General features: G+C 45.6%; 1 protein-coding gene across 1 annotated transcript in view; it reads left to right on the top strand.

The window, feature by feature from the left end:
- Nucleotides 1-15,478, top strand: part of GMPR (guanosine monophosphate reductase) — a 42,331-nt gene extending 26,853 nt beyond the window's left edge. Inside the window, exons 8-9 of the mRNA XM_080339561.1 lie at nucleotides 4,539-4,698; nucleotides 14,946-15,478. Of these exons, the coding sequence (XP_080195687.1) occupies nucleotides 4,539-4,698; nucleotides 14,946-15,126 (341 nt within the window). The 3' untranslated portion in view covers nucleotides 15,127-15,478. The remainder of the gene's footprint in view (nucleotides 1-4,538; nucleotides 4,699-14,945) is intronic.
- Nucleotides 15,479-25,400: the final 9,922 nt, after the last annotated feature.

Below are 25,400 nucleotides of genomic sequence, written 5' to 3'. Positions count from 1 at the left end.
TGTTTGAAGGCTACCACGAGTTCTCCCTGGGACAGAGGAGCATCAGAAAGCTGAGATTATGCAGGCAGTAGTTCTACCCTGACAGTAGGCCAGACAGATCAGTCTGACCTTTGTGTCACAGGTACAGGGCTGGAACTGATAGAGATTACCCTGAGGCAATAAACTTACCATATCTGGTTACATATAATTGAGATAGACATACTGTCAGCATCTGACTAGCTGGAGCCAGGTGTGAATTAGTTAAAGGTGGGTGGCAAAATAAGCTTCTAGATATTGTTATTATTATTGGTGTTTATTGAATGCTGTTGAGGTGATTGGCTATGTAAGCCACGTAGAAGATAGCCTCCATGCCCAGCTTCTACAGGCCAAAGCCTCAATATCGATACTGAATTGTCTAGCACAGACCTCTGCGCTTGCTGAGAGCCTCTTGGGGGCAAGGAGTTACATAAATATATTGGATAGCAGAAACTGTGCGTGAAAACACACAGATGTACAGTTTCACCTGAGGATAGGAGGCCTGGACATAGCATGGACAAGGCACAGAGAGGGGACTTTAGGTTAAAATGATTATGCTATCTGGTTTTGATGGGTCATTGTGAAGTCTTCACAAACGGGATGTTGATGTGTTCGTTATAAAGCAGTGACAGAAGGGCCATCTGAATCATAAAAAGTGTAAGGGAGTCCCAGATGTGAAGACTAGCATTGAAAAACGGCTGAAGATGTGACTGGAGGAGGCAAGTTCGTGGGCACAGAAGGAGTAGAGGGTACTGAGTGCAAGTGAGGAGTTGTGAAGAACCATGAAGGAGATGCTGAGGGGCTTTACAAGTGGCAGGTGACACCACTGACTGGTGTCAGGAGTCAGACAGGGCGTTTTGACAGGGGAAACAAGGTAGTCTAAAGTTGGGGGACAAAAATGCAGGAGTTACAGGTACTTTGGGAGAGATTGCTAAAATTCTGGAACGGCTGGATGGGAACTTTGGATGGATTTGGGAAACTGAAGATGTCGCTGCCATCTGGATATTGGAGATGATAATGGAAAAGATGTAGGTTGATTAAGAAGAAAAGTGTTTTGATGCAGAAATGAGAGAAAGCATCAAATAACTTTGTGTTGGGCTCTTGGATAGCTCGCATAATTGCACCTTTGGAAAGGCTGATAATATGAACACGTTTCTCAGAATGCCCCAAAGAAGCACTACTGTCTCCTTTTTTAAAGATGAGAAGTCAAAGCACAGAAATACTGAGTTCAGTTGCATGAGGTCACATACATTTTTGTGACACAGACAAGAACAGAATGTGCCTTTTGAATCCTATGCCAGCATCTTAAACACAACACTGCTGCTCCTTACAGCAGTGGTGAGAAGAGATAGAGGAGCAGGGAAGTAAAAGGAAGGAAAAATTGAGTGGAAAGGTCAATTGGGGACATATACTCGTTCCAAAATATATGTAACAGATCATACAGGCTTTTTTTTTTTTTCATGTTTTCAATAGCTGTGTGTGTGCATCTACTGTTGCAAATGCTCACAGGCTCAGCTGGAGCACAGGTGAATGTTGATTCCAGGGTGAGCTGTGGTCCAGGCAAACTTACACTGCATCTGTCTGGAGGGCTGCTCAGGCTACAAATCCAAGCTGACTCCAGCTGAATTTGTGCAGAGCCTATCTGGTTATCGGTAACTTGTATTATCAGGTGTACAAAAGATGTCTGAGGGATTCCATCCAGATCCAGCAGAAATGTGTGAGTGCTGCAAGATTGGGCTGGCGTCAGCACACACGTTCTGTAATCGCTTGAAAGAGAATCCACTGAGAAGTGCTAATGAGCAAAATCAACCCATATGCAGCTAAGGCCTCCCCAGCATCAGTGCATTGAAGTGTCATTGTGTAGAGAAGAGGACAGGTCTAACAAACTCTGGGTGAGCTGCGATGATTGTATGCAGCACACCCCATCCCATCCTGTATTATCTAGGGGGCTGTTGCCAGGTGTTCCTGGTCTCCTACAATCTAAAATAATGGTACGTTGTCTATCTGTCCTTGAAAATGAAAGACTGCAGGTGGGCATTGCAAATGTCACATGGAACATCATGCAGAAATGAAGAAAGACCATGCTAAAAACCAGAGCTTCCTGGTTGGATGTTAACTGGTAGAAAAGCAGTGGAACAGACTCGAAACTTTCAGACATCTTTGCAACACTGAAGCAGGGTGGAAAGTTCTGGAGAGCACTGGAAAAATATATCTAATGCGAGCTTGTCATTGCTGGAGCTGCAGGGCAGTAAGCATGTGTCATTCCAGTGTTTAGACATGCTGTGTCTGCTGTGACATGGCTGCTCTCTTCTGGAAGAGCTTGATGAATTATGTTGTAGTTTGCAGAAGTTACTCAAGTTGGATGTGTTTCAATCCTGTAATCCAAACATACTTGCTTTCCTCCCAAAATACGCAATCAAAAGAAAAATAATAAATAGACATTTAAGTGCACAGGAACCAAATTCTGTGATTCTGAAGTGTAGATTTCATGTGACTGTTTTGCATTAATAATTTGGAGGCTATGAGACCCATAACCAGAGACAAGACTAGAACTGGGAATCGGGAGGATAGTATTGACAAAGTAAAGAATCCAGTGTGTCCTTTGGCAAGCCTGTGACTTATTCAAAGCCCCTCCTTGAAACCTTGATTGCATATCCGTCCCTCCTTCCTCATGTTTTCTTCTACCCATAAAGGGGACATAAACTAGGCTTCCCAGGGCACTTATGTTTTGCAAAGGTGGAGCAAGATTGTGCCAGGCAACAGCAGGAACTCCTCACCAGTAATTAAGAATGTCTTAAAGGAGGATGAGCGGTCCCTTCGTTTTTGGCAGGTTAATAGTAGTATCAGATGTGACTCAAACTGAGGCTTTAAAACTCAGCCACCTGAAACAAGAAAGCTCAGGAAAAATCTGCCAGGTAGCTGGCATGATAAGATGCCTGAATGGGTGCCTGGCTATAAATATTGCCTGTGATGTGCTCAGCAGTTTTGCACAAGCCTCATTTTTAATATCGCTTTACCACGGACATATTGTTCCTTTCAAACAACAACTGGGCAAAGGGGGGTGAGATCAGCAGAGCAGCTGGGTGCTCTGCTCCCAGGCGTCGCTGCTAGGTCTGCTCTTTGGCAAAGGGGTGGAGGGAGGGAACTGGCTTTTATAAATCAGTGCGCACTCCACAGTTGCCATGTATTCTGAGATCAAAATATTCCCAAATTCAGGTTTGTCTTTTCAACAGATGGCAGAAGCTGAGCAGACTGGATAATGATTTCACTTAGTCTTTGGATTTCAAGGCTATTGTTTGGATAGTGAAAGAGATCGGAGCAAATCCTAATTCCAGACTTTACCTAGCCTGGGATCTCCCCAGAGTTCGGACATGTTCATAACAGGGTGTGGTTAGTTTGGGCTCATCTGCTTTCTGTGAAGTGAGGTTTATAGCCCTGTTTTTTTGCCAGTTCTGTGAAGAAGCTGAGCAGAGGGGAGGCCTGTTCTGACACATAAACACTGAAGAAGCAGAGAGTCTGAACAGGAAAGTGCTTTGTTTCAGGGATGGGTCACCACAGGCTCATAAAAGAGTAAAAGCCAAACTTTTCCAAGCAAGACGAGATATGCCAGAATATCACAGCAAAAGCTGCTGGTGGAGTAGTTCCAGCCCAGCTGGAAATATTGGAAATCAGAGTAGAAAATCAAGAGTGATTCCAAAAACCGTCTTCCTGATCTTAGTCCCAGTGGAACTGACTTCATGAATTGCAAAACCAAGGGAGATGGACAGACTGAACAGGTATTATTGAGTATTCTGTGTTGTTATTCAGTATCTGGAACATATTTAGGAGTTGTAGCTATGAGTTAGGCCTCCTTTGTGGTACACACTGAGTACTGCAGAACCCAGGGGTGATGGTCCTTAGCCCAGAGATTTTAAACAACAGGAACCAAATGCAGACCCATCCAGATCTCTTGGACAAGGGATCACGCAGACCTACACTGAATGCATGTGGCTGATGGCTTGTTTTATGTCAGTCTTGGGAGGAGTACATTATATTAATGAGTATGCCTTCCTTCAGGATACATTCCTACTCACAGTTTGTAGCCTAGAAATGTCTTGAAGTAGTAGCTGTCTTCTCTGTACAGCACTGAGCTCAAAAGGTCTTAGCCCTGGGAATTATGGCTTATGAGTACCGCACTCACAATAGTAGTTAATAAGGAACTGTGCTCAGATACTATATGAGTAAAGGGTTAAAACTGAATTTGAAAATAAAGCATGTGTGGTGGAGGGGAGTAATCTATATCTTTGTCATCACAACAGGAGACGATTCTTTGCATTTTAAATACCAGAGAAATACAATTCAGCATGTGTCAGTTCTTCAGTAAAGCATTTATTGCAAGTTTGCTGCATGTATTACAGGAGGGGACTCTCTGTACAGAACTATTTAGGCCTGGCTATTGGTTTTGGAGGCCACTGTGTTCTTGCATTGTCTTTCAGCCTCTTCTCCCTTCCCTGCCTCCTTACCTGTCACTTTGCTGATCACAGGAGCCGGTGCTGATTTTGTCATGCTTGGAGGAATGTTTGCGGGCCATGACCAGTGCGCTGGAGAGATTATAGAAAAGAATGGCAAGAAGGTGAAACTCTTCTATGGAATGAGCTCTGATACAGCCATGAAGAAGCATGCAGGAGGTGTTGCTGAATACAGGTATGAATTCCACACAGGCTCAGTTGCAGTGAGATGGTTATCCAGTAATTTCTGGAGCAGAATTGTGCAAAAGGCATCTGTTAGAAACAGGTCCATGCCTCTGTTCCTGTTTAGGAAGCTGGTACCAACACTTACGACAGCAGATTTGAGGGAGGGCTGACATCAAGGGGGAGACAGGGATAAGGAACTGGGGGTGACTATCAAGAGAGAGAGCAACCATGTTCACGTGGTTGGACCCAGTGACATTATATCACTGCAGCACCAGTGGTCTGGGAAGTTGTTAGGCACTGTTCTGACTTACGGGTCTCTCGGGATGTCCATGAGTTAAATACTGGAACATGGCATACCAAACTGCAGTTTCTAGCTCTCTGCTTATCCAAATTGGGTGTCCTGGTGGTTGGTGTATGGGTTCCTCCTGGTCCATATGCTCCCTTCTGTTTGCAAAAAGCGGTCAATTGGCAAAGCTCAGCTGGGGTTTCCCCAGTAGGTAGTTCATTTAGAGCTGTAACACTGATGAGGGCAGTAGCCTCAAGAGTCCCGTGTTTGTTGAGCAGTCTTCTTAGGCAGCAGAATCCTTCTGTACAGATTTCCCACCCTTTTTTGGGTAACAGAGCACCAGAGTAGCCCCAATTCATGCAGCATGTGAGAGCTTAGGTTTTAAGCTAAAATCTTCAGCAGGGGAGAAAGGAAGACAGGCCTTGCAAAGGAGTCTCTTGTCCATTGCTATTATACTCCAGAATGCACTGAGAATTTTGACTTTTTGACAAGAGAGATGACTCGAGAAAACCTCTTTCTCTTACTAGTGGCAGGTACCGTCACTGCCTGTAGCATGGTTCATGTATACTTTGTTAGAGAATGTTTCCTGTCTTACAGTATACACTGGTTTATTGAGGAGTCCCTTTTGATTCTTCTCCTCTTTTGAGGTAGCTTGAGACTCTGGTCCCATCTGATAAGCTGCTGTTTGTTTGGGTCTTGGAGCCAGTGAGTAAGATCACTGTTCAGACATTCAGGATTGATGGGTTTTCTTGCCCTTGTTCTGCTACAACTACTCCAGCATGTGGGTTCATCCCAGTATGTCCAGCTGCTGCCGTGAGTAAGAGTTGCAGCACTGTGAAGGTGACAGTGCAGAATGTGAAGTGGAATGGAATCCACGAAACAAAATGCAACTCACACTTTGACACAGAGGCATGCTGATAGACAGAACCATGGCAATCCCATACGTCATGCTAGATAGAAGGCATCTTTGATCCTGCCTCTTGTCCTTTCACCCTGACATTGGCTCTTGTTGTGGTCTTTGTCTGAGATTTCTAAAGAGTTAAAATGTACCATAAAAATGTTCACTAGTTCACCTAGCACTTTACAAAGTGGTAAGACTTGTCGCTTTTGGCCTAAATTCCCCCAGGTATTTATTATTAGCACCTAGACTGCAATAATGCTGGAGACTAAGGAAGGCTAGTGGTAGATGTTGTGCAGGAGAGAAGCCTTTAGCTTTCCTGATCTGACAGAAAACCTAGGCTCATTGAAAGAGAAGCCTGTGTGAAAATGGGGAAACTGAGAGCTTGTGAACACCACACTTAACTGATAGTCTGTGCCTACTAGACGCAGTCTGGTTCAATACTACTTTCTGGGGATGAGTTCTGAGGAAAAGAAAGTCAGTTGGACATAGGGATGAGACATGATAGTAAAGAGTTTTTCAAGGACAAAAAAGCTTGTGATGAGTTTTGTCAAGATCTAACATTCTCACCTTCATGATGACTGAAGTCTTTTTGCATATCTCTCAGCTCACTTGTAGAAAAGGATCAAGTGGTCACTTCCTCTCCTCCTTGTGTTGATGATACCCCTTGGCCATCATCTGCAGCATGAGTAGTCCTTCTTGTGACTCTCTTACAACCAGCAACTGATGCTGACATGGGCTCACCATCTCTTGATTTATTTCCAGAGTCTAAATGACTGTCACCAGCATTGGCATAATTACAGTGGCTGTTGTGGTTGCAGCAGCAGCAGTGGTGCACAGTGTGGGGGTGGTACAGTAGTTGCCTTGTTAGTCTTTGAGGCTGGAGAAGCAACAATGTCTGCAGTCGGGGGCAGTGACTTTGGCAGCTTTGCTCTGTGTGGGAGCTGGAGGTGCCTTGGCAGTTGCTGAGGCTGAAGAAGGAGCAGTCGGGGGGGCAGTGGCTACGGGCTCTGTGTGGAGCCGCCAACTGTGCGTCTTGCGGAGGCTTCAGCAGATGCCACGTAAGTCTCAGGAGTAAAAAAAGACACAATCCTCTTTAACCTCGTCTCTCTTATCACTAGCACGAACTGACACACATTCAGCAAACCTGACAATACCAACAAAGTACGATCAAAGCTCCAGGGGTATTCAAAGCTCTCAAAAACATCTGTAATCTGTCCCAATGTAAAAGGAAAAAGTATTGTTAGTCAATTTTTCTATAGATTGGCTCATCCAATTAGAAAACACGTAGGTGTACTTCTCTTTAATCTCTACTGGAGGTTTCTCTAGATACAACAATAGCGTGTATAAATTCATTATCAGCTGGAGTATAATAAAATAAACCAGTGCCAAACCACACAGTAAAATTATCACCATCGTCCAGTTTCCAGATGTAATAAAATGCATGAACCTATTAGTGAAATATGCCCAGCACAAATAAGGTACTGCAGAACACACTGTGGAGAGTAACTGATACAACTTAGGCCACAGCGTCTTTAAACCAATGTAATTCAATCTACTTTAATACTACTAGATAATGTCCAAAGCACACAGACCTGTATCTCAACCCTATGAGTTGGCACCTTGCCAAGAAAATTCAAAGTACCTCACAGCAGTAAGAACACCAAAATCTCCAAATTTTACCCCTTTTTGTGCCAAATTTTAATGCTTTCGAGCCCCATGTTGGATGCCAATCAATCTGTCAGTGTTTACTGCAGGGTGACAATAAACTGTGGCAGATGCTCTCTCTTAACCTGGTCCCCCACCCACCCAGCCCTCCACACCAAGGAAAGGGAATAGGAGGAAAAGAGAAGAGAGAGACTTGCAAGTCGGAATAAAGTTTAAAAATGCTTTACTAATGGTACTAATAAAATAGAGAAAATAATACAAAATATACAAAACAAATCTTGAGTTTCCTGGGGCAGCTCAGCCAGCTCCAGCAGCTGCAGGGCAGGCACTCAGAAGTCCTGGGCTGGACTCTGCAGCAAACCGGAACTGGATTCAGGGATTCAGGGTCTGGAACCAGGTCTCAGATCACAGAGACGGCAGGCAGGGTCCTCTTCAGGTGCCAGCCATAGTCGAAGAGAGCGAGACCCTTGGGACCTCCCACTTTTATGTATGACGTGGATGGAATGGAATACTCAGTCAATTTTAGTCACCTGTTCTCTTCACCCCTCCTTGCAAATATGCCCCTCTCACTTATGAGATGTGCATTTTTATCAGTGACCTTGCATACCATTTACGTTATCAGCTCCTGTCTGCAAACACATGCATTCAAATTCAGAAAACTGTGGTTACTTAGAAGAACTTAGCTAAAAGGAATATTCACTAAAAGAGAAACTGGTCTTGTTTTCAACAAAACCAGGACACCAGTAGATTGCTTATGGAAGCAACCTGTGTGACTGGCTCCCCACCTGGCTGGCTTGCAAAACTCTTTTGGCACTGTAGGCTGTGCTTTTGTTTTCAAGCACAAGCTTATTGCAGAAGAAAGAGCTGCACAGGAATCTATCTGCATCTGATACAAGCTTAAACAGTGCACCAGAAAGATGTGCTGCATACGTCTGAGCTTTGATTCCCTCTGGCTTCATATGCCAGTTCCCAGAAGCAGTGCACAGTTTTGGGACCTTTTTTGTCCCCCAGCGAAATCTGCTTGTCATCAAAACCTCTGAAAAAATGGTCTGAGTAGACAGTGCTGGTAGTTATCTCATAATTTAGAAGTGGCAAATGCCAGTGACATAGAGGTGCTGGCAACCTTTTATCTGTATTACGATAACTCACTGTCCCATGCTACCCTCTGCTTGTGTCAGCTGGAGCGATGGAAAGGCCTGATGCTGGTCAGGCAGGCAGTTAATGGCAGCTCCCTGACAGAACACAGAGCAGCACAAGCATGCTGCATGGATCTCTGTGCAGCATAGTCATTTAGGGCCTGGCCACCACAGAGCTAGTGAAAGTTGCAGAAAGGTTTGAGAAAGCTTGCTGTCCAGTGGGCCAAAGGACTAAGGCAGCTATTAAACTCTGCTCCACCTAGTTAGCTGTCTGTGTGATCTGGCAACAAAATTTTTAGCCAGCAGGAGAATTAGTTGACACTGGTCCTCCTTAAAAATGAGCTACAGTACAAGTCTTATGTCTTGTAGGAATAAAGGATGTACAGAAAGGTGCTGTATTTGGCTCAATCTAGACGCTTTCAATTCCTTTTTGACAATGCTACACAAATTCTGCATGTTTCATAGCTGTGTTTTCATTTGCATCCTGGTGTTAGAGTCCCCTGGGGATGAAGTTCTGAAACCTCAGCAACAAGGCAGTGGAAGCACCATCTGAAATTTTTAGTCCCTCTTGAGTTACTGCCGTTTTGTGCCACTAAAATGTAACGTGGAAGGAGCCCCAGTCTGCAGCTCGCTACAACAGCTCCAAGCGTTAAATCTGTGAGCCTTGGCTGTTAACTGTGAAGGAGCTGATTCTCATCTTGTTCATGTTGCACCACAACTCAGAGCTGACCATACCAGCCTTAGTCTTGGTCTTGCTTGGCCTGTCCCAGCACAAAGAGTGTCACTGTAGTGTAAAAATAGCAGCAGTTGGTTATGCAGCACTGTAAATGTGCTGGGCATTGAAGGGACAATTGGAAAGAGGGCAAGGCTTGGCTTTTAATTACTCTTGTCAGAAAAGCTACATGAAATTTAGTCACTCACTAGTTTAGCTTACAGCAAACTTGAACCAAAAGGATTCTAACCCAGCATTTTAAATGCTGCATACCCCAAATGGGTCAAGTCAGTGAGGCTTCTCTATGTGCGTTTTAAAAGCCCAGCTGTAAATCTGTATTGGTGACCCCAATAAGCTGTTTTGTCTTTGGAAGAGCCCGAGCACTCACAATGTTTTATTCAAACAGTGGGGAGCTCAGTGTGGTCAGCCCCCCGCAGAATCAGACTACTTGTCACTTAACTTCCTCTTCTCAAAATTACACATTTTGGCTGGAGACTCCGAGCCTCCAGCAAACAGTTGAATTAAAATTGACATGCTGTAGCCTAAAATTGAGGTGGCTGTAGCAGGGAATAAAGTCATGAGAGTAATTGTTTTTGTAATGAGTATGTCAAGTTGATCCCATTTAATTTTGTATGAAATCTGTGTACCCAGTTTCATTACTTTTATGTCATTTATGTATTGGTTTATTTTTACCTCCTTCCATGAGGAACACAGATCAGAGCTGGGAATTTCTGAAAGGCAATTATTAAGCTGCTTTTATGGGAGAAAAGAAAGAAGGCAAGCAGGAACAGAGACCACAGGCAGTATTGTTCAGTTAGAGCCAATTTGCTTTTGTTAACCCTTCTGAGATTTCACAGGTTTTGTGTGAACACCACAGTTCTGGTGTGGTCACTCAGCAATTCACAGTTGCTACTGAGTTTTGGCACTTCCTAGTAGCTGTAGGGTAGAATTTGGGCCACAGAGGCAGAATAGCACCAGCAGCTGGCTGCTACTTACTGTCTTTTTCTGTATCCCAAATGATGGCCCAGAAGACCTGCCCCCAATTTCTGCCACTTCTTAAATGCTCCACTTCCATGGTTGCCTCAGGCCAGGGCAGCTTGACCCCTCTCTCCTGACCCACATTTGGTGGGCTCACAGAGCATAATCCCAGGGCTTCACCCCATCCACCCTACCAGGATTCCCACCCACTATGCACATCTCTCCATGCCAGCAGCAGACTTGAGCTGACCAGGAGTTATGTGGCACACTGCAGATTGGACCCTGAGTGAAAAATCTAAAGCAAATAGTTCTTCCTTTCTGGTCACCATTCCCTGGCTAGTGAGAGACAGAGAGTCTTTGCTGGGAGGACCTGAGCACACCTTTTCCAGCTGTTGGGAGTCCCAGTTGTTCCATCTTCACCTTTCTTTTCTGAGAAAGGATTCATTTTGGGTCATAACTCCAGGAGAGATGTCAGAGCTGCAAATCCCTCAACAGTTTCCGCCGACTTGCTGATGCAGCCCTCTGCCAAATGTGCCAGCTTTTGTGACACCCCTTGTAATCCATGCACAGCCAGCACGCAGGCATTTGTTACTGGCAAAACAGTCTTGACATGGGGATTTTTGCTTAGTTTCCTTTATTGCCAACTCACACAAACTTCAGATCACTGGATAATTAAACGCATAAGCAAACACCTTTCTTCCCCCTCTTCCAGACTCCACTTAAGCCAGACACCTCTCTTCGCCCCTCCATCTCTCAACTACCCTTTTACCACAGGTCCCACTCCGTCCCAGTTCCTCCAGTGAGGAAGGGGGTGGCACAAGACATTGTGGTCACATGTGTAGTGGTTTCTGTCTGCCACTCTTTCTTACTGTGCCTGCTCATCATAGGTCACCCCTGCTTTGGCATGGATCACCCAGAGACTACTACTACTGTCCCTTTGGGAGTGCACACCTTTGGCATGGAGCACCTCCTTTTGGGAATGCATCTCCAGCTGTATGTCTCTTCAAGTGTGTCTCCTCTTCCAGTGGCTGCTGCTATTTCTTAAATACACTTGAGCAGAGGTGTTATGTGCTTCCCCTGACTGGCTGAAGCCTTGGTGGTTCACACCGTTATCAGAGCCAGGTGGAACTGTCTCTGTGACTGTCATGAAGCAGATCACGGCCTACTCCCACACAGGTCATGCCGGCAGCCAAACTCTACCATATATGCCCAACACAGCACCCATATGTGTAACCATTGGGTGCTTATATGTAAATTAAATGGGTGCCCATGCATTAACAAGTTGGGCACACGTGTGTGTACTAACAAGTTGCTTAGGCATAAGTTATGTGGGCATGAACTAATTGCATGCTTAGGCAACAATTAACTGGGCACTCATGCATGGATTTGTTCAGTGCTTATGCATGAATTTATTTGGCAGTCACACAAGAATGCAGTAAGCCCAGCAATTTATGGCCTGTATGGCACTCCTCACCTCTGCAAAGCACATATCTTTGAATGTTAATCCATTATGAACCCTTTCAACATCCTCACAATCTTAATGTACATAAGTTATAAACTCCACTCTTCCTTTCTTTGGACCAGACAGTAGGGATTCATCCTGCGACAGTACACTTACTGAAGTGTCAGTCCTCCAGCGTGGGCACCACGTTACAGGGGTTAACATTACAGTTTAGTTATTTACTTATCACGGACCCCACCCCTGGACCAGACTACATCTTTGTGGCTCTGTGCTGGACCCTCTCCAGCAGTTCCCTGTCCTTCTTGAACTGAGGGGCCCAGAACTGGACACAATATTCCAGATGCGGTCTCACCAGGCCAGAGTAGAGAGGGAGGAGGAGAACCTCTCTTGATCTACTAACCACCCCGCTCCTAATACAGCCCAGGATACCATTGACCTTCTTGGCCACAAGGGCACAGTGGTCATGTTCACCAGGACCCCCATGTCCATTTCCCCTCTCTAACAGGTCATTCCCCAACTTATACTGGAACCTGGGGTTGTTCCTGCCCAGATGCAAGACTCTACACTTTCCCTTGTTTCCCTTGTAAGAGTTTCATTAAGTTATTCCCCGCTCAACTCTCCAGCCTGTCCAGGTCTCTGGATAGCAGCACAGCCTTCTGGCGTGTCAGCCACTCCTCCCAGCTTGGTGTCATCAGCAAACTTGCTGACAGTGCACTGTCATAGTTGCTTAACTCACAGCTCTGTTATTTCTGTCCCACTTCCATCCTATACTACTCCTTTTCCATCTGGAACATCTTTTCTTCCCAGTGTGTAGGGTGGGAGCATGGAGAATTTTCAGCCCTTTTTGACACTTCTTTTCAAGGATGAACTTAAAACTGAACTCTCAGCATTTTCTGTGGAGTTAATCTCACACCTCTCTTCCAGCTTGCTTCCCCTGGTGTGGTATATATAGGTCACTCCTTGATCAGCAGGACATCACACCAGCTTAGATGATACCAGAAGAGCAGTAGCAGCTGTCTAGCTCTCAGAGCTTTGGGGCTGTGTCATTAGTGTTCACCACTTTTGTAGGTTTTGGTCTCCAAAGCCAAAAGTGGCATCCCACAAACTCCAGCTTCCTAACACCACCACAGCCACTACAGGGACATCTCCCAGAGGCAGTGGCTGTAAGTGTTCCACATTTCTGTAATTCTTCTCTGAAAAAAGGACCTCCAAGTGTTTGTACTTTTGGGAGCAATGATGTTCCCATCTCCGGAGGTCTGCTGAACCACTGTAACTGGGGCTGCTTATGTTTGCAATCAGCTCTCTGATATCAGAACACTGTAACTTAAGTCCCACATGCTGCTTGTGCACGAATTAACGGGGCACTCACTCAAGGTTGAACAGATGAGGCATTCATGCATAAATTAATTGGACACTCATGCATGAACTGAATGGGCAGTCATGCACGAATGCAGTAAACCCTGCTTTTCTTGCCCAATACAGCATGCAGAACTCTTCAGACAGCAGGATCTGGTAGATAAAATTTGCACTGGATTCCCCAATTCCCAGATGTGTGATGTCTCTCAGTCTCACAGGAAGGTTCCCAGAGGCCAAGCAGAACCTCCCAGCTTTGACTGGAGGAGGTGGGCATGGCTGAAAACCAAGCTGCAGAATGGTAGTTTCATTACTTTTGTGTTGTTTTGTGGACCAGGCCTTCTCTTCTGATGGCACTGGAGCTGAAAATAAAAGCATGTGAACTCCCAGCAGCACAGGTCATGCAACACACCAGTGAGCCCTGCGCAGTCTGTGAGGGCAGTGGAACATACATTTTTCCATTGGCTGCTTATTACAGCGTTTCTTTAAGAATTTCAAGAAAAGAGTCAGTTACTCATCAGATGTAGGAAGATTAATCATGGTTCCTTTTTCACATGGCATATTATCACTTCTCCTTTATTGTGTCCCCAGGGCTTTGACCTCACATTTAAACTAACAAGATGAAATATAGCCAGACTCACACTGAAGTACCTCCACATAGCCACTGTTGCTGTTGTTAATTATTTGCCTCCAAACAGGCACGCCCATTCTTTCTTGCCCTATTCCCTAGACAACTCGTTTAAGAGAAAAGTAAATAAAGCCACATTTACAACAATGACAGATCCCTGCCGTGATTTCTGCCTCTGTTTTGTAGGGGAGAAGGAGAGCAACTCCCTCTCCCCTCCCCAAACCTTCCTCTCCAAAGAAGCCAGCATGCCGGGCAGAACAAGCTTGCTCTAAAGCCTCCTCGATGATCCTTGTGGATCCCTTCCAGTTCAGGTCATACCATGATTCTGTGAGATCTGCTGGTGACTTGGGAGCTCGGCTGCAGGAGGAATTGCTGAGCATGAGGTTGGAAAAAGCTGAAGGGGAAGGAGTGAAAGTTATTTGCCTGCGTTCTTCCATCATTTCGCTCTTCAGATGTGCTTTTGGGAACAGTGAAATCTGTGCTGGCATGTGCCTGTACTTGACAGTATTGACAGCACTGTTGTTTTTTCTGGTCTTTTTGTCTGGCTCTGAACTGTGGTATCTCACCTATAGCTTCAGGAGACAGCTTTGCAGCAGGTTTCCATAACAGGTTTCCTACTCCATCTCTGTGGGCTCTGGAGAATCAGAGGTAGGAGACAGTGTCTGGTCAGTGACATGGGACAGAGCCCAGGGGCTGTGAAGCCTCTTTAGAGCTGTGCTGAGGGGTGCCTGCTGAGAACCAGCTCCAATATTTCTGCCAGTTGCCTGAGCCTGGCCATTCCTTATACTTCAAACCTTGCAGTTCTCAAGGTCAAATTTACCTTTGGATAAACGGGAAGCTTGGCTTGTTTATAGACAGATAGTGGAAGAAAGGAAGGGGCAGATCCATACATACACTGATGGGCTTTTGGGGCATCTACAAGATTTGTCTGCCTCTAGTTCCCAGTATTGGTGGTGACTGGAGCTGAAGCATTTCAGTGCTTGAGAGCACCAAGAAGCAACAGGGAAACAAGCAATAAAGCTGGGGCAATGTTTGTAAACTGCAGCATGCAGAGTATTAAGCTCCACATTGCTCCAGTAAACACACTATTATGTTTTGCCTCTGGACACAAATGCAGTAACCAATCTCTTCTCCAGGGCTTCAGAGGGCAGAACTGTGGAGGTACCATACAGAGGAGATGTGGAACTCACCATCCTGGACATCCTCGGGGGGCTGCGCTCCACCTGCACCTACGTGGGAGCTGCCAAACTCAAGGAACTGAGCAGGAGAACAACGTTTATCAGGGTCACCCAGCAGCACAGCCAGGTCTTCTCTTAGCCCAGGTCTGGGGGGAACTGGAGAGAGAGGGGCGGAGGAGAGGAGTAGGAAGGGCTGCTGTTGTGTTTTGCCTTCTCCTCCGTGTTCTGTTAGTGGCAAACTCTCCTCTCTCTCAGGATGGCAGCGTCATAGCCATTGGAGGGGCTATGGCTGGGATTTGGAAGGGGAAGGCTTTGCTATTAACCCAGTGCCATTGGTTCAAAATGCAATAGCCTCATCTTTTGTTGTTGTGCCTATTTTATTTTTTGATCAACATTTCTTCACCCATTTTTTTCTCCCTCTGATAAATAGCTGCTGAAACATCAATTAACAAGGAATTGGTTTATACAGACATGGCTGTTATGCCTGCACACATCACACACATTCCCTTTTTTAGGACTGACTTGTCAGCTACCACAGTTTTTGGTGGTGCATCCTCCTGAAATTGCAGGCTGGGAGAGAAAAAGATTCGAGGAATTGCGTGGCAAAATCAAAAATCAAATTCTGTTCATTTTTGTTCTGGCAAAAGCATAGATGTTTGTGGCATTGCTGCCAGCCTGCAGGGTGCCAGAGGTGGATAGTGGATGAGGCCTGGTTACTGGTGACTTCTTACTGTGAGGATAAAAATGCCGTATATTTTTCACTCTCAGTTCACAGGGCTGGTTCTGCCATTTTTACTTCAGTCTCCCTATTCAATGTTTTTTGCCTCTTCAGAGAAGCTGGCATTGAATGTAGCCAACTTGTGCTGTCCCCCTTGCCCCCATCCGTGGAGATCATTCAGGAGACAAAAGCTCAGAGCTTGCCTGCTTTTTCGTGCATGCAGTTATTGAATTACTTGGGTTCCTGCCTTTAACTGCTCTCTGTGAACAGATTTTTAAGACATTGAAACTCAACAACAGTAATCCACCAAGGGGAGGCTTCTCTGCAGCCCTGCCTGTTCCCTAGCCTGTTCATACACATTTAACAAAGACATAAAAATGCTGCGACATGCATTGTCTGTGGCCAGGTGACTGAGGCCAGAGGCATCAAATTTACTTATGGTTATTTGGTACCACTCTTCTGCAGTCTTTGACACCATGAAAAGCAATATAGAGCTTTTGGCAGAATAGCCTGATTGCAAGACACTGGTAGGCTGAGATGGAGTTAAAGCATTTGCTCTAAAGGCAGTAATGAATGTTTAAGACTCTGGGTAACACTTTAATAAAGTGTAATGGCCCGGTAATTAATTGATAAATCACAAAGAAATTTCTTTGGAAATACACATTGCATCCACATGAATACCACAGTAGCTTGTTATAAATGATGTAAAAGTGAGCACCAATGAATTAATAATGCCTGGCCACTTACTTTAAAGTGCTGCTGAGATTGTAATACAGCAGATGTTACTTCAGTATTTCAGAGCTTTACTTTCCTCTCCCGTAGATACCTGTGGAAAGAGGCAGGCTTCCTTTGAAAAGCAAAAGAGTGATCTGTAGGAAGAGGAATAGCAAAGAAACTCTAGAATTAAATTTGTATGCTGGACTGCTCAAAAAGCCATGCACAAGGAGTGGTACAGCTGACCATGCTGAGGAGCAAATCTGGGCCACAGGCTGATCCCTGCTGATTTTGAAGTATGTTGTGCACATTAGAAAAAGCACAGAACGTCTTCCAAATAGCCTGGTATTCTAAATGTCTTCCATTTAACATATAGGACATAATTCTTAATTGTGGTATGACCCCTTTTTCTCCTTTGGAGGTGAATAATGGCCTTAACGTGAGCACAGGTGATGCTTGTGCTGGCTTTAAGGACCATTTGTGCTGTGCACATACCATAAAGCGACCTGAACGTAGAAGAGAAGCAGGCCCTAAGAGCAAAAGATTGGATCTCTATTCCCTCCAGCCTGAAAGCATCATGTTAAGAAGTTGCCAGGCTCCTTTATCACAAACCCCAACGTGGTCCGCACCCTGCTCTTACCTGCACTAAGCCCAGAGTATTAGTAACGGGCAGTATTACTACTCTGCATTGGTACAGCTGTAGGAGGTCGCCGTTCCTTTATTTATGTGAAGTAAAGGGCTAGGGTACAAAGGCAAATGAACACCTTGGTCAGGAGTGGGGTTAGACCGTCACATTGCAGGCCTGACCAGAGCTGTCTCTCCACACTCGTGCCTTCACACATGGGAAGTGCAGCAGTCTGCTGGTCTCACGCCTACTCTCGCTAGTGCTTTTCTACTTTTTTTTTAGCTACATTTCTAAACAGAATTTAAGAATACATATACATATGTAAAAATATATATATTTGTAAACATTTTTTAAAAAAAGATCATACGCACACTGAACAGAGCAGCTTCATGACATGTCTCTGGAATAGTTTCTTTTCTGAAGGGCAGGCGCTGGGGACAAGGGGGGCAGCCTCTCCACAGGTGTGGCACACGTGGAGCCTCCTCCCCAGGCAGGTTGCACCCTTACACAGCCAGCCTGGCCTGGGGACACTCTTAGGCACACACTTTCCTTCCCCTTGCACACTTACCTCTGACTGACTGGTGATTCATAGGAACGGGTGGGGATAAGCTAATCTTATTTTGTCCTCCCAAATTCTCCAGGCTGTGAATGACATTAATGCTAAAAATAATTACTGATAAAGCTTTGAATTAAGGTATTTGGTTTTTCTAAATGGCAGCTCTTACCATCATCTGGATAAGCAGCATGTTTTATTCTCCTCCCTCCAAAGCAAATGGGAGAGAGAAATCAGCTGCATCTCACCTGTCTCATGTTATATGCCAGTTTTGTTCAGGGATAACCCCCAACTATGTCAGCGTTCACCATTTACACTGCACATGTCCAGCTCTCAGACAGGATGGAAAATGGAAAAACTAGAGGGCTGGAGCCCTCCTTTAACACCCAGTCCTATGCTCTAGTAGTTGCTCTAATCTTCACTTAGCCCCAGGTGCTGAGCCCTGCTCAAGTCCACTGCCACTCTCGCAAGGAACTGGGGGCAGAAAGGGGGCAGAGGGCACGCTATGCCTGCCAGGATGGTCCCAGCAAAAACCACGACTACTGATAAATGCCACGTGCCATTTGTAGATCTACCTCACCTCATTTAACCAGGTTCTTTGTTACTTGGTGTCCTTCTGTGGGAAGTGTCATTCGTAAAAGCGTAGTGTTGGGTGATTGTGCGTGAACTGGTCTTCTTTAATCCTACCACCCCAACCCCCTCCTGTCTAGAGGAACACTGTGAATGTGACAATCTGCGCCGTAGGCTGAGCTCATGCCTGCTTCTCCCAGCCAGGCAACTGTTGAGCACTCAAGAGCAATGTTGAGGTTTGGCCCACTGGCTCTGCAGTGATTTGGTTTAATGTACCAAAACCCAACAAGCAGGGTGCTGAAAAGGGCCATGTTACATTATCAAAGCAATACCTGCTGAGTGAGTCCGTCTCTGGCTTCTTGAAACATAAGGACTTGTAAAACACCCATCCTCATTCTGGAGTCCCCTTGCTGCAGCATGTTGTGCAGGGTGGGCTGGCTGGTCCCTATACCCGTGCAGCCTGGCTTACCTGAACGCTCCTTGGGGAGGGAGTGCTTGGCACGGCAGTAGCCTCGCTCATGCCCAAGTGACTGCGTGGAGCACACCTGTAGACCTCCTCATGCCTCCTCAGCCTGTTTAAGGAGTGGGCCTTTAGCCAGCATCCTGCAGGCTGCCACACAAGCCAGGCAGGTCTCTTTGCTCTGACAGAAACAAGTGCACGAATCCAGCGAGTGCAGGCCTCCCGCTCTGCTCATTAGCACAGCTGCCTCACCCCCATTAGCCATGGGGCAGGAGCTTTGGCCGTGCTCTTCTGTGCAGCTTTGTACTCACCTTAGGGCATTGCAGGGGACGGGGGTGTGTGTGAATGTAGGATGAGCTCACCCTGTAAATGTGAAGAGTTGTCAGCAGGGGCAGGAAGAGTCTCTGCGTACCTTTGGAGGAGCTTTTCCCATATGAAGTGTGCCTGTGTGTTCTTTTCAGCTAGTCAGCAGAGTGGGAGAAAGGATGGGGATGAGCAAGAAACACAGTAGCAATTAGCCAAGCCCCACCATGCTGGGACAGGGGGCTGGTGTTCTCCAGTCACGGACACATTGAGTTTTCTGAACCAAGCACTCCCTAGGTAATACCTGTTGAGCTCCACTGTCTTGAACAGACCTGCTGCTACAGCTTTTGGCCAGTGTACATACAGCATCTGTCCATCACTGCCTCCCACCTCTCCACCCTGGGGTGCTGTTGCTTTCTAGTTGCTAGTATCTGTTTTATACCAAAAGTTCTTTGTTGGAGCTAGGAGGGCCTCTGCAACCAGTGCCAGGTTTGGCCTTGCTTGTATACAATAAACCCCAAAAGCCAAGGCCCCAGAAGAGCAGAGTGCTCTCTGCAGCAGCCAGAGCCAGCAGGCAGGAGAGGGCCGAGCACTCCCTTGTGGGCTGCCCAGGGGCACAGGGGCCGCAGCACATCTGGGTTAGATGCTGGCACAGCTCCACACCCCTAAACACAGCACGAGCCTTCCCCTGCTGCCTTTGCTTTGCTTGCGGTCATGCAGATGTTAAAGTGAGCCCTCCCCAGCATTTACTTGACACAGTGTTTACTGGTTGGAGTTTTCATACATAAATAAATAATTCAGAGTCCAAAACTCCTTGGTGTTGCCTGCGATATCTGTCAAGCGCTTCTGTGTAATCGGCCAAAAAAGAGCCGATGAGTGTTTGATGTTTTCTGGCCCTGCCGAGGTGGCAACCTCGGTGTGTGCGCAGTGCCTCTGGTGCACGTGGCACCATCAGTTAAAGTGTTTGAAAGTTGTACATGGAAAGTTTTGTTACGCAATAAAGAGCTTAACTCTGGAAGTTTGCAGAGGGTTTTATGGCCCTGGATGGGTATGCGTGCATTTCCACATTGTGACAAATAAAGGCAAACGCTCTAAAATGCACTGCTGATGGGGGAGCGGCGGGGAATCAAATTGGACAAATTACATCCCTAGGAAAGCTCTGACATAGTTATAATGACAAAACACACATTTGCAGTTGGCACTGTTATTTTATTAGTACGAGTATACTGAAACAATAAACTTGTACTGGTATACAGACAATTTCTTTAAAACAATTTTGTTCAAATTTTGAATCAAACATTGTTTTATTATAATAATGAAATAATTTCTACCTAGAAAACCTGCAAGCACCATCAAAGAAAGGGACCATAAAATTCAATAAACAGACGCGAGTGTATCCTACAAATAGACACACCACCATTAGAAAATAGAATATGAATTCTTCCATTTTTTTTAATATTTGTTTTAAAAAAGCTAGTGCAAGTACAATATTTTACACTGGAATTACAGAGAGTATGCACGCATATGGAAAAAAGTTCTCCTGTCACAATAAAAGCTCTTAACTATGTCTGTATGCACTTAAAATCTTCTCCTCTTTTCAATAAGGTGCAAAACGTTATTCCCTCCCTATTTCTCCTTTGTACTGGCCATGTCAGCTCAATTTCTCCCCAACACAAAGCTGCGATATCCCTTTTACTGGGCCTACACTAAGGAACTACACTGGAAGTGTGATTTGCAACAACCAGACCATTTAAGAAAAACAAAAAAAACAAACAAAAAAAACCCTAAAAAAAATAAGGAATTAAAAAAAAACCTTTAAAAAACTACTGCTGTAGAATGGCTAAACCTTCACCCGGCCCGGCCCCACGCCAAGCGCTGCCGCTGGCTGCTGGGAGCGGTGACATAGCTAGTACAAAATGATTTTCAGTAGCTCACCCAAACTGAAAAAGGTTGGGAAATCCTCCCCCACGCCCCCCCTCCCCGCCCCGTTTTGTAACACTGTGAAAAGAACAGTGTTCCCACAAGTTAATATATTATCCAAAAAAACAAAACAAAAAAAAAAGCAAATACATACATTAGTGAGTTTCAACATTAGCTGACTGTTGTGAAGAGTTGCATCTATGCCTTAACAGATGAGTGACTTCGCCAAGAGGCCAGCCCGACGGCCAGGCAGAAGACACAGACCGAGCCCCCCGCAGCTGCCCCAGGCCCGTTTTGCCCTTGGCTCCCCAGACCCCAACGCGACTGCCTCGGACAGGAGTGCCGCACAGCACGTTCAAAGGGTGAATACGTGGGTCCTGGACTCCTTAAAGCAAACGCCAGGGCAGGATGGCTGTGAGGGGGCAGAGTGGGGCTGCCCGGGGAGCCTGGTGGTCCCACACCAGCTCCGTGCCGGTCGAGGATCTGGGCCCTGAAGTTTCTGCTCGTCAGCAATCCTGTAGTACAGCCATGGTGGCTTCAACAACTGACTGACTAACACTTCCAATGCATACCTACTGCGTGGTCAAGGGAAAGGGCACAGGAGCTTTGACCGCTCAAAATAGAAGCGAACAAAAAAGAAACTATCTTGGATGAAGCCTCCATAAAATCCTCAGTGGAAGACTTGAGTCCTTTCAGCTAACAAGAAAAAAAAACCTACAGAAACCTTAGAGACTGCTATTGTATAAATACTACCTGTTGGCTGAATGCACTTCGTTTGTAACACAACTGGGGCTGGTTTTCTGAGCGCCCAGGGGGGTCACTTGGACAGGGTGAGTATTTTCTGTCCCCTGTGCTTGCAGGAGCCAAAGCTTGGGTTACCTCTGGGCAGGGGGACGGGTGCAGCCTGAAACTTCACACCCTCCGCCCTGCCACTGGCTCCCAGCTGCCCAGCTCAATCTTTGGACTGGAAAAGGACCCTCTCCTCAGAAACTGCTTCAGGATCCTCTCCTTTTGGCTTCTGAAAAAACATTGGTCTCATCATCTGTCAAGACCATCACTGGAAACATGCTCTGTGTGACTGACTGCTCCCCAGCAGCTCCAAAAGCGGAGTCTGGGAGAGAGGGGGCAGTGATGGGGCTCAGAAGGCCGGGTCGCCCGGGGTATCGCTCTGCTGCTAGCGCTCGGCTAGGATCCCTTGTTAGAAGCACTTCTTGCTCAGGGTTATACTCTTTGGGTTTCGTCTGCAACAGGAAGTGCTGAAAAAACACAGAACAGCATCCCGGAGGGAGGAAAATAAACGGGACCGAAAGGCTTCAGCAGGAACCAAGCAGGTTGCGCTCAACAGCCAAGGGCACGGCCAAGGCCTCCCTCAAAACCAGCCTTGCCCCGTGGGCTGCCAGGGGCCCCCCTGGCGCAGGCAGGAGAGACTTAAAGCCAAAACGCAGCTGGAGAGCAAGACTCTGGTTTTGCACAGTAGCAAAGGGACCCATGTAATACGAACAGAAAATTAAGCACAGTTGTTCTTTAAGAGCCTTTTAAGTAATAATTCTTCCTGGCCAAGGCCAATACAAATCAGATCATCTAGACATGACATTTTCTATATACAAAAAACATGTAACTTTTCAACCTTTCTCTTCTTTTGTATTTAAAAACTTTTTTTTTTTTTTTTACAAACAAGGTATGAAACTCACTGTTCAAACAGAGCCATCTCTTTTTCAAACACTGAATGAATCATTCCAACATTCATTTTTCTTTTGTGCAATTTTTTAAAACATTACCTGTACTCCTCAATGTGAGTGCTTCAAAAAAAGTTTCTATTTTTAATAAGCTTCTCAAATTAGGTTTACATCAAAAAATATTCCCACAAGGTATAGTGCTACAAGAAAAGATCCTATCAGTAAAGGTAACACATCTGAAGCGAGGTCGTCTATGTAAAAGAAATTGAACTCTGGAGTAGAGGTGTGCAACGCGTTTGGAATTTCCCTATTGACACAAAGCAAGGCTGTCCTCAGGACAGGGATCAAGTACACATGTAGGCATAGGTGTAAAAAAAAATCCACACGTATTTATTTGTGTGCAAACAGACACTCCTGTCTGCGTGTGCACGTATGCGTATCTGCATCAACAAATTCTCATTTTGCCATGTATTTTAGGATTGGGGGGTGGGAGGGCTGGATAAACCAGAGGAAAGGAGATGACTGCCTGCACTCTGGTGGTGCGCTCATCCCCCTTGCTTTTCACATCAGCACCAGCCAGAGCCCAGAGCAGGCTCTGCTGTCACCTGTGATGATGGGGCGGGAAGAAATGGAAATTACTTGTATGAGTGCATGTCCCATTTTGCCATTTGCCGAGTTCCTGGGACAGCAGAAGTGTTCCAATGGGCCAGATCCCCACCAGCCGCCTGGGGCTTTCGCCCTGGTGAACCTGGACATCACCCAAGATTTTTCCAGCCGCCTGGTTAAGGTCAGGATGTGGCCCCGACTGAACTCAGCTGTGATTTCACAAAGGTTTATACATGTGCTTCTCAGTGAGCTCCTGAGCAGCCTTGGCCAGCCAGCTCGGCCCTCCCGCAAGCACATGCGTAAGGTTTTGCAGAACTGGGTTCCAGACACGCAGAGCACCGTGCCAAGAGACCCCCCACCCCCGTCTTTGAAATAACACTATTAGTGTTTAAAAATACTGAGGATTCGCTCTCCTTGATACAGGGTTGTGGGGTTTTTTTAGCAGTTGCAAGTATTAACAGAATTTCACCGTTTCCATTTTCCTACGACACACTTTAAAGTAAAATAAATCTCTGAATTTTCACAATAACCAACAGCTACAGTTTGCGCTGAGCATGCTGCTTTTGTATTGCCATCTAAATGAGATCTACAAAGTTTAAACCACAAGATGCAGGAAATCCAAACTTGTCTGTAACATTGTACATCCCTACTCCGGAGCAGTAAAAGTGCTGCTTCTGGTCACATCAGTGTACCACACATATGCCAGCCCCATCCCTGAGTAAAAGGTGTGAAAGGTTTCTAAATGTTCCTTGATTTAAGGGAAATGAGAGTAGTGATGTCACTTCCCCACGCCGAGAAAATGACGGGAACGACAGGTCAAATGAAGCGACAGCGGCATGAAGGAACTAAAGGAATAAAAAGAAAAAGGAAGGCGTGTGTCCCCCCCCTCCTCCCGAGGTCTGCGTTTTTGAGGGAAAGCGAGCCCAATGGCAACGCACTAAATGGTAAAATAGGTCAACTGCGACTCCGATTTGGGTCTCGACCAGAGGACTTGAGGTAAGTGACATCAAAATCAAATTCCCCGTGATGTGGCCCAGACGAACTGAAACAATGCCTAAGTTAAACACTATAAGGAACAGTCACTTTATATATAGAGATATATAGATAGATTAGATAGATAGCTTTTTTTTTTTTAGAAATCCCTATAAAGAGGTTCTTATTTTATTTTTCTTTGCCCTGACTAATTTCTTGGTGATTGTATGCATTTCGTTGTAAACTAAATAGGCCTGCTGAGAAGAAAGAAGAAAAAAAAAGACAAAAAGAAAAACTATTGTCAGTTGCTATTGCCAAGTGGACGCCGCGCAGCAGCAGCAGCAGCGTCTAAACCTCCTCCTTCAGCTTGGCCTCAGCATCTCCGTGCCCGCGAGTGGCATTTTTGCCTGTGCCCAGGGACTGATGGTGCTTCCCGGGCAGGGAACTCGCTTCAAGGGATGCTCAGTGCCGGGGGGAGAGGCAAAGCATCCCCCTTTTGCAAAGGACTTGGTCCCGGGGGGGGATCTTTCTCTCCTCGGGGGGAGTCAGGTCTTGTCTGTGTGCTGCCCTCCGCCTGGTCGGCACACAGATATTAATACATCTTTTTTTACTTTTCTTCTTCCTGGATCTTTCTTAACATCAGATACACAAAGGGTTGGTGTTTCCCGGGGCAAGGGATGCTTCACCCTTAACACATTTTTTTTGAGGGGGGGGGTAGGAGGACAGGCAGCTACTAATAGTGAAAAAAAGAACTAAAAAATAAGAAGGAGCAAAGAAAAAAACTATTAGAGAAAACAAACAACAAAACAAAGCGAGGGGAAATCAGAAGTGGGTATGAGATCTAGCGAACACCGCACGGGTGAGTCTAAGTTGGCACGTAAAGTATTGCACATCCTACAAAAGCCAAAGCACGGAAAGGGACAATTGTTTGCAAAGAACCAGTTATTTCAGAATTCCCCGGTCTGAAATACAAGCACAGAACTAATACATTCCTATTGCTCCAAATGTATTTTTTTATTATTATTATTTTTTTTAGTGTTAGTTGAATAGATCCAGTCAGTTTAATAGCTGCTGCTTCCTTATTAACCACAAATGTGTATGCGTATGGTTTCACTTGAGATTTTTTTTTCGAGTATGCATGAAGTACAGAAATAGTGGTACGACTGTGAACTAAAATCTGTAATTCTTTCTATTCCTTTACCATCAAAGCTTAAAAACAAAACAGGAAACAAAACGAAACAATAAATTGCAAGTGCCCTGAGCAGAGTATATGGAAGATTAAGCAACTTCTCTGAG

Source organism: Nesoenas mayeri, assembly GCF_963082525.1.
Source record: "Nesoenas mayeri genome assembly, chromosome: 2".
Classification (NCBI taxonomy): domain Eukaryota; kingdom Metazoa; phylum Chordata; class Aves; order Columbiformes; family Columbidae; genus Nesoenas; species Nesoenas mayeri.
The sequence above is the reverse complement of the archived record's forward strand: the minus strand, read 5'-3'. Positions and strand labels throughout refer to the sequence as shown.